This window comes from Cicer arietinum, chromosome 2 (assembly GCF_000331145.2).
Source record: "Cicer arietinum cultivar CDC Frontier isolate Library 1 chromosome 2, Cicar.CDCFrontier_v2.0, whole genome shotgun sequence".
NCBI classification, from domain to species: Eukaryota; Viridiplantae; Streptophyta; class Magnoliopsida; order Fabales; family Fabaceae; genus Cicer; species Cicer arietinum.
Window position 1 is genome coordinate 32152278 of NC_021161.2, and position 10091 is coordinate 32162368.

The 10091-nt window shown below is 30.3% G+C and overlaps 1 protein-coding gene across 2 annotated transcripts; it reads right to left on the reverse strand.

Moving 5' to 3' along the window:
* Positions 1–705: 705 nt before the first annotated feature.
* LOC101512467 (probable pectin methyltransferase QUA2) lies at positions 706–6523 on the reverse strand. 2 transcript variants are annotated; one of them, XM_004490638.4, is made up of 9 exons: positions 6384–6523; positions 4732–5474; positions 4517–4649; positions 3614–3854; positions 3207–3420; positions 2874–3046; positions 2468–2771; positions 1740–1878; positions 706–1098 (listed from the first exon to the last, which is right to left on the reverse strand). In XM_004490638.4, the coding sequence occupies exons 2-9, from the start codon at positions 5418–5420 to the stop codon at positions 940–942; spliced, it is 2052 nt and encodes a 683-aa protein (XP_004490695.1). In that variant the 5' UTR covers positions 5421–5474; positions 6384–6523; the 3' UTR covers positions 706–939. The 2 variants fall into 2 exon arrangements, with proteins under 2 accessions (XP_004490695.1, XP_027187690.1); XM_027331889.2 differs by lacking the exon at positions 6384–6523 and having other exon boundaries at positions 4732–5558.
* Between the last annotated feature and the right edge of the window lie 3568 nt (positions 6524–10091).

Sequence of the window (10091 nt, forward strand, 5' to 3'; positions counted from 1 at the left end):
TATAACAACCTTCCACTAAAGTGGGTATGCCAAAGTAACTCTCAGAGAAGATAAAACTACTCAAATTATATATTAAAATAACAAACTCAGTGGTAGGAATAACATACTAAATTTGTAGATCAAACGGAGCAAGTTTGCTACACACCTGTTACCACCACTGGAACCAAACCCTTATTTTTCTTTTCTGGCAACCGTTCTTCTTCCGTTGTTTTTCTGTATATTCTTAGGGATTTCTAAATCCCTTTTATTACCTTCAAGTGGGCCAAGCCCATTAAAATCTTTTTTTTTTCTTTTTCTTTTTATTTCAATAATAATAATAATAATACTAGTAAAGTTGGTGGGTTCCACTTGGGGAGTGAGCCCACCCAACAAAAAGAAAGTTACAAAATGTTTGAGTGAACAGCAACAGAAATATATGAGTGAACATATCCAACCAATATTTTATACCGTCTACATTGGACTAATGAAGAATGTGATTGGATTTCATATTAAAAATAAATTGTGACAAACTATCAATTACAGTTTTGCTGAACTTACAAAGAGACATAAAATCAAATGACCTATAAAATTATAACACAGAAACAATTCTATAATATAAAGGGGAGTTAACTACTAAGCATTTTATACACCACAACAAAGAGCAACAACTTATTTTATCTTCTTATTCCCAATAATAAATATTTTTGTTTATGTAACTCTAATACATGAAAAAATAAATCTACCACATTCTTTTTCAATTGCTCTGCTTCTTGTGTTGTAATTACATGGCCCTATGCACACCTTACGGCTACATAAGAGATTTCATCCTCTATTGTTTTTTCTTCTTCCTTTCTGTCCAAAATTTTCAATCCCCGCTTTGTATGGTAGAACTTTAAGATAATTATGGAAATGAATATATATGTATATTATGGTCTATAATTTCTTCAAGGCTTCAATTAATTAGATTGTATGTCTCTTAAAGAAAGGTTTCTGACATATTAGGAGTTTCTCCTCGCTGTTACTTTCGATATCTATCACTCTTGCATCCCACTTCAGCTGTGTTGTTAGAGCTCTAGCTGATTCTATTAAAAGATTTGTGTCGCGAAATATAATCCAACCCTGCACACATCACAAATAACAGCATATCAGAAGACGTTCAACGTAAGAAAATTAGAGTGAATCACTAATTTAGTCTCATTGATTATAGGGGTCACATAATTTGTGATGTAAAATTAATAAAGTATCAAAATGATTTTTGAAATTGAAAATTCTCAATCACAGTAGTCTCTCAGACACAATTTCATGTAGTAAAGTTTGTTGACCCAATAAAACTAATGTGGTCTAGAATTTTCAATATCAAGAATCATTTATAAAGTCCATTAATTTCAATTACCAAATTGTTTGATGCATACGATTTTATGGACTAAATTGATATTTAATTCTAAAATAAATGAGACCAAATACGGACATATATATTTTTCTATGCAATTCATAAATTAATGCTTATTCAGTGCTGGTAGTGAAAATTACAAAATATTAGTTATCCTACATCTTTACATTCATATTACATTGTGTACTTAAATCCAATATTGCTCACCATATTGTTGAACTCAAGATATTAAAACTTTATGCCTCGTAAGAGTCATTACTACATACCCTCAATTACTTAAAGTAACTTGTCTCAGGAAACATGTGAAAATAAATAAATGGAAGGAAAGGAATGAATATAGTATATAGTCCACATTATTAAATTTACATACCTCTGGGCGGAGTAACCTGTCGATTTCAACAAACAGATCAAGCGTGGTGCACCTGCGCCGCTGGGAAAATTCAAGGGATAGAAGTCCTGCAGCATGCACCAAGTCATAGGTTCTTGGGTATGTCGGAAAGGCCTCGCACCTAGAAGCAACCAAAAATCATAACAGTAAGAAAACTAAAATCTGCCAGGAACTAGAAGCTATTCTTCAAGACACTAAGCCAAAGGTAATTGGAAAAAAAAAAACATCAAATCACCAATTTTTAATATTTTGCACGCTATGGAATTATAACATAGAGAAAACCATAACTCTATTTAGTTAGAAGTGACCAAGATTTAAAAGATGGAAGAATGATAGAGTAAAATTCTGCATACGCCAGAGAATCCATATATTAATGTTGGGTAAAGCTCATAGTTTACTGATTAGTGAGTAGGTCGCTCGAGTACTCAAACAGAAGTTGTAATCTATAAATTGGACAGCAGTATTTAAACACAAGTTTTAATCTGTTAACCCTAATCTAGAATAATAGAAAGGGACTGTAGCTACTCTTCAGTCAGAGACGTAGGCACAATTAGGCTAACTCCGTGATCAAATCTCGTGTGTCCTTTGTGTTTTTCGCAATGTTTTCTTTTTAACCCAAGTTGCTATTCTAACAACTAAGCTATGAAGTAAACATTAATGGAAAGAGATAAGCATGACATTGGACAATAAGAACAAGGAGATCAAAATACCAATCATGCAAAACGCCGACAAAACCTCTGTCCTGGATCAAGGGAAGATAGTTGAGTCCACTTATTGGTACCACATTCATTACCCACACAGACTTTCTAGCTTGCAACAATGCAGAATTAAAGCCACCAAAATTAGCATTCATGTCTAGCACATTTCTGAACATGTTGTAAGGTGGCGAAGGGTCCTCGTCACCAGGTCTCTTTGGATGATCAGAAAATATTAGAGGCGACAGGAGTGACCAATAATTTTGGACTGCTAATTTCCAGCTGTCAGTGTCTTCCGCAAATTCATCAGACTGCAATCCTAGAAGGAATAGAAAATTTGATTTACTAACAAAGTACAATTATAGCATAGTCACTTCCATGAAGAGCTCCATAAATAACTATTATAGAAGATAACAATTACCGTATCCGGCTAACTCATTCTTGTTCAAATTAGCCCGAGAAGGCCATTTTCCCCTTTTTTCAATAGAAACCCAACGTCTGCTCTGTGTTCCTCCTATGCAAGTTTGCAATTCACGATAATATGGAGACTCCACATCAATACCTTTACCACACAAAGCGCGAGAACCAGGCTTTCTGGTAATAAAGAACAGGTAGTGCTTAGAATCAGTGTCACTTTAATTTTGAAGTGGTAAAAATATGTATAGACATGGTATCTATTTATCTTAATCTGTTTCTAGGGAGGGATACACAAAAATGAAATAATTTCTCATAAGCACATGTAAAGCAGAATTACCTTGAAGTATAGCAACTCTTTTTACTTGCTTTCTTCCATACAACAGTTTCATCTTGCTGTGATAACATCTCCCAGCAGAGATTTTCTGTAAAGTCGTGCACAAACTTCCACCTTTTCTGATTCTCCTTGTTACGAGCATTTGTAAGTGGCGATGTCCAGACAAAGTATCCACCCGGTCTTAAAAGTCTATCAGCTTCAATCAATAGAATGCCATCTATGCCATATAATATCGATGTTGATAAGAACACGAGATAATATATGATGTATAACTAAATACTTCCAATGACATATAATGTATGATGTATTATCTAAATAATCAAAAAGAATGTTTATGTTGAAACTACAGAATATAATAGAAGCATGCTGACCCAATAGAAGGCTACATACAATTGACAGTTGTAAGATACCTTTCTGATCCCAATCAATGCCACATCTTGCACAATGTAACATATCAAAAGACAGCGACGGATACGGCAACTGTTTTGAAGTGAAAGAAGCAAGCATAGCAGGAAGACCTCGCTCGAGAGTAAGCTGAACTTGACTACCAGAAGGCTCATAGTTTGCAATGCACAAAGTCAAAAGCTGACTTTGAAAGAGGTGTGCTCCAAAGCTACCATAGCCACAACCTATGTCTAGTATGGTTCGAATCTGGAAATTTCAGGATGCAAAAATTTATTAATCAAATGACATTTAAGGTAAGGAATATCATAGTCAAACTTTATTCAACCTATCAGAACACAAGCCCCTCCAACACACCTTAGCACAAGTTTAAAGCATTTAATACATTTACAATGTTACATCACATGTTCATAGATACTATTTGTCTTTATATAATTCATATGATCAGTTCAGATGTTAAATATCTACAGGGTCCATGACCATGATCTGGGCCATGACATAATGTTTTTTATATTTGCAGTTTTGTTGCAATTGAGGTCTCATCGGTCATATCTGACTGAGATTCTCTGCAATATCAAGGATCGCGAGACAACTGCAACGGATACTACGACCACTTTACGTCAACGGAAAATCCCCCTATACATGTCAAAGTCTACATCCAATATGTAACAAATAAAGGAAGTATATGATTGGATTGACGGTGAGTTTAACGGAATTACATGTGCCACTATGATTTTAGCTAAAGTTGCACTCTAAATTTGAAGCTTCAACAAAATCAGGATGTCACTATGATCTAGTCAAACTCGCTGTCACTAAATAAGATGGATAAGACTCTAAGAGCCACCACACAAAAAATTAAAGCAACAAACATTCGATTTACCAATTTCAATAAAGAACACATATGTACTTACCCCAGCTTGTATGAAGGAAGATTCATTTCTAAGTCCAATCATTTCAGCAATCTGATGTGAGTAATCTTCAACTCCATCAAACATATGAGAGGCTGAACGAAAGGAAATTTGCTCTTCATCCAACATCATCATCCTATAATTGAATGAAAGAAAATTAAAACTTCACCGACAAAAAGTGTGGTATATAGCAAGTAAGAGAAACACATGACACTTACCTCTTTGTCAAGCTTCCAGAAGAAAGAACCTCTTGTGCAGTAATTTTCACATTAGCAACCCAAATAACATCTTTTCCAGTAGGCCACCTAAGAGGAACTTTGTAATTCACAGGTGGCAGAACCAAACAATTGAGCTTCTTCTCATATTCACATTTCCTTTCAAATCCATTTCCATCAGAATCTACCAAATCCAAATTGTCAGAAACATTAAAGCAAGGAACAAAGTTTTCCAACTCAGGTGAACACGATTCCAATTCTTTCCCTTTAGGGGCACCAAGAGAAAACTCACCAATATCCAACAAATCAGAAACAAGTTTCTCTTGGAGTCTCCTATAACCATGGTAAACACGAACTCTTGATGAAGTTGACAAAGTTAAAGTCCAATAAAAAGATCCAACAAGAGCAAGAACAACTATGAACACTAAACTGAACTTCAATGAAAGTAACATCAACTTAAAACGGCTTCTTGGGGTGCCAACAATGAATGGATCAGATACAAAATTACTCTCTTTGTCTGAAAAGAAGAACCTTAAAGGCGACCTCAGTGCTAAAGGGGTGTGATCTGAAACACCCCTTTTATCAAAATCGTCCTTTTCTGTTTTGTCTTTGGATTGTGAATCCCATGATTCATTGATGCTGTGATCAGGTACACGAATAGCAGACACACCTCGATGTAAAGGCCTGGACATTCTCTGAATGAACTTCAATCTTCAACTATTAATGTTGTTGACAGTAAATGAACACTGAACACAATGAAACCAATAGAAGAGTGTTATTTTATTTCAACATGGTTATGGTTTTTTGAGAAGAAAGCATTTAGAGAATCCAGCTCCTGTTGAGGAATCATCTACAATACCATATAAATATATAATAATTAAAAAAATAAAAGTTGAATAGGAGAAACCGTGTGGAAATTAGTGTGGTGTGCGTGATATATTAGAGAGAGAGAGAGAGAGAGAATCAATGACAGAGGAATAAGGACAAGAAAGAGTGGTAATTAATTCACCGCATCTGATATAAATCACGGACCCAGTAATGAAATGGATATATATCAGAAATCATTAATAAAAAAAATTGAGGTATATGGGTTGGTGAGTATAGCATTAACAGATTTAAGAACAGTGAATTCACTTGCAGGTTGTGGTTAAACTATGAAGTACCGACATCTTACACACATTCACACTTCCAAAAGTTTGAAAATATTAGACCAATTTAGTAGATGTTTAGTATCATTCACGACAGCTCAAGCTCCGGTAAACCTGTCGCGATGTTAAAATTATACTTAAAGTCTATAATTAAAAATTGTGACTAATTTTTCAGAATTTTAAAATCTCCACTGTAATTTTGCAATTACAATTTAAATCACATTTTACTTCAATATAATAATTTATAACTACAATTTTAATTTAAAACTATACTAACCACATATCATAGTTATTGTCTTGTGTCGAACACCAAACAGATCTTAAAAATCACTATTGAATTCAATAGTTACTAAAAACTAAAATATATGTTCATTTTTGTTTAATTTTATATTAAGAAATGATTTAAGTAGAGTAACCAAGTAAGAGCATGTAAGAAAACTAAATGAGATGAAAGAAAACGAGAAAGAATGAAAACCTGAAGACGAAAAAAGAGTAATAGTATAGTACCTAGTTGTTTGATTGAGTAGTAGTAACTGAAAGAGACGGAAAAGGGAAATATAAAAAAAAACGGGGAGGAATCCCGAGAAATGAGCGTCGGTTTAATGGGGGTAGTTGTCGTTTTTTGATATACTAGTACAGTAGCTTGAAACGCAAAGAACAAGAGGTTATTGGTTTTGAGTGATGTGAATTACTACTTCAAAGGTGCGGTTGTTTTGTTTCACTCTTCTCTCACACTCATTTATTCATTCACTTGGTGGAATGATTAAGGTGCTTTGGAAATGAAAGATAGTGGGAGAAAAACGGAAAGAGAGAGAGAGAGAGAAGGAGACAAAGAATGAGTTTGGTAGAAGCAAGAGCACGAAGCAAGGTAGAAGCAGATTTTGTACTCATCCGATCGTTGCGCAGACACTACTCTGCTCGCTTCGGTTTCAGCACATTATTTTAATAGTATTCTCAACATTTCATATTTTTAAATAAATACATTAATTTATAAAAATACTGACATCACTTGAATTTTTTTATTGAAATTTTATTTTCAAGAAAAATTTATTATTTTTAACTCTTTATAGTACATATTAACACAACCCTTTAATTTATATATTATTATAAAAATAGTTATACTATCAACTAATTATAAGATTATCATTATTATTATTTATATTTATAATTGTTATTTATAAACTAATTAACATAATTGATTATGATTCGTTAACTATTTAAAATTTTGTATCTATATAAAAGCTAAACTCTTTTTAAATTTCTCAATAGCTTTTTTTTTTAAAATAAAAAATCCATTAATTTGTTATTTAATTTTCATTGAGTAAAAAAATTCAATGAAGTAGGTAAAGACTTAGATTAATTAACAATTATTTTAGTTAAATTGAATAATTTTTTAATTAATCGGTTTGAATTTAGAATTTTAATTTTTGAGTTCATAAATTTTTGTGATAGTACCTAAAGTTGAATTAGATTTAATTCTCACATTATTCTACTTCGTTCACAAAGTCCAAAAAAAATTCATTGAATAAATCCCAGAGGTGTATTGAATTAAAATTTCAAGAAATTATTCTCAATAAAAAAAAATATAACAAAAAAAAAAACTTAAAGAATTTAAACTAAAAGACTACTTTTATAATTTTTTAAGATATTATTTTTACAACTTGAATTATATATTTTGGAACTTAATAGATTTACAACACATATTTTAAAAGGTTTTGAATATTTTATTGTTTTATAAAATTTAAAAGATTCTTTTGATTTTTTTAAAAATAAAATAGACAACTTTTAAAGGGTTATTTGTTTTTTTATCCTCAAAATTAGCCGAATTTTAGTTTTAATTTTTTATAAAAATTAAATTTTATCCCTACAATTTAAAGTTTTCAATTTTTTAAATTTTAATACAATTTTTGTATTTAAGTTAAATAATAAATTAGGTGATGTAACATGCTAATATAACATATTACGACATTTTTATGCCATACCATTTATATTTTCTATGTCATTATATCATAGGTCGTTGTCATGTGGCACAAAAAATAAAATAAAACATAATTATTAAAAAATAAAAATAAAACTAAAAATGACATGAATCAAAATAGAAGAAAGAGAATTAATTTTGGTATCTAATACCAATTATTGCATATGCAAGTTCACTATCACATTAACATATTAAACTTTTTGTGTATCTTATCTCCTTTTTCTGCTTTTTTTTTTTTATAGTAAGATAAGTTGTTCTTTATTTTCGCCTCTATTCAGAAAATATTATCTTGTCTTAAAGTTCATTGGTCTATATTTTTCATAATTTATCACTAACAAAACTCTTAGTTATTAAAAAGCTCATATGATATTCCTTTTGTATCACAATAAATGTTGTTTTTGTCCATGTTATTTTTATTTCTTAACTTGTATACTTAGAACACATGTTAGAAAATCTCTAGCATCATCATTATTATTATTATTAAATAGAGAGTTTCATGTTGATTGTGTATGGGTTTAACTTGGTTATGCTAGGAAAAAAATCACTACGAGGGAAGAGCAGGGTGGCATGAGTTTTCAACATTCCCATGTTTTTAACTTGGCTGTGCTAAGAAAGTAAGCACACTTCTCTGTTTGTGATCAACAAAGGCTTACAATGAAAATGTTGAATTAAGGATATTTCTGTCTTTGAGTATTAAATGAAATACTCATGATTTTCGTCAAAGAGAATAATAATTCTTATATAATCACAAAACCTAATATAAATCGATTTTAATTAATTCTACCTATTATTCTTTTAATTATTTCAAAAATTATAAAAAATAAATATGGATGATAATTTGCAGCCTCTACTAAAAAAGAGATAGTTGTAATAATTGGTAACTGTAAGTTATCAATCAATATTAATTCTCTCTGCACAATCTTAAAGTATAATAAGGATTCATAAGCAGAATATAATAGGATAGAAAGGTACTAGTACCTAAGAAGGAACTCCAATTAATTAATAAACTACAAAAAGAAAAAAGATTGCCAACTAATCGTGTCCTACGGAATGGAACATGTGTGATTTAAATGGCACATGTCACTTTTCTTGTATTTCTCTGCTTTTATAAGGGGTATAAACGCCAGCTTGTAAAAAGACTTTATTTGGAAATTAATAATAGAAAGGGATGTGAAATGGTATTCTGTAAGTGTGTTGGTTTTATTGCGAAGAAAATTGATTATAAACAAACTGATTTTATTGTGAAGAAACTTATGTATAGATATATTAGTATAAAATAATCAATTGAGATTAAAATTATGTTTAAAATCTAAAGCTCAAAATCTTAATTTGAAATTAAAACATATTTGTACAAGTAAAATAATTCTAAAAAAAATACTTAAATATGTTAAAATTAAATATGCAATCAAAATAGTTTTATTTTTTTTAAGTGTGTAATTGATTTTGCGGTAAAAATTGTAAATTTTAATGAATTAATTTTATAAAATTAATTTTTATAAAAATGATCGAAATATGAAGTAACTTATGTTGAAATGCTTTCGTGTTAAATAAATTAAATAACAAATTTGATTAGAATCATGTAAGCACAAAATCAATTTCAATCAAGTCGCTAATAATTTTATATATTTAGCATCTTGAAAGTTCAGCACAGGCAGTGTTGGGATTCTACTTGTTAGTCAATTAATTAATAATGGTAATGTAAACACCAGTAAGCCATTTTGACTTAAGCCAGAAATGGCGGATACCGGACCACACACATTATTATATTATTAATTAATTAACTACTATATTAGTGAAGAGACTATTTTTTAATATTTCAATTTCTATTATAAAAATTCAATTCACATTCACAATTTTATTAGGTCAGGTTCTCTTTTATTTGCGGCGGTTAAGCTTAAACTCACTTTGTACTTGGTTGGGAACATCAACACCCATTTCATTTAAGTGCTACGGATGAAAATCCATTAAACTAACACTTCTACTCGTTACAATTGATTTAGACACAATCTCTTTAAATTTATTTTAAATATTTTATGTATCTTTTTTTTTCTCAAATTACTTTTATTTTAAAATATTAATTATTTTTGTATAATAATATATCTTAGTTATTATCTTAATTTATTAAATTTTTTAATTAACTGTAATTAATTAAAATATTTAAATATTTACTATTGAAACAAACATAACTAATTAATTTTTTTAAATCAATACTCAAATTAAACAATTAAAAATAAAAT

What these genes read in the sequence shown, in the direction of transcription:
- LOC101512467 (XM_004490638.4), bottom strand. Translation starts at nt 5,420, where the DNA reads ATGTCCAGGCCTTTACATCGAGGTGTGTCTGCTATTCGTGTACCTGAT. An exon ending in CTTCCTTCATACAAGCTGGG is followed by an intron (nt 3,855 to 4,516) that starts GTAAGTACATAT and finishes TGAAATTTCCAG; the next exon opens with ATTCGAACCATACTAGACAT. An exon ending in ACAGGTTACTCCGCCCAGAG is followed by an intron (nt 1,099 to 1,739) that starts GTATGTAAATTT and finishes TGATGTGTGCAG; the next exon opens with GGTTGGATTATATTTCGCGA.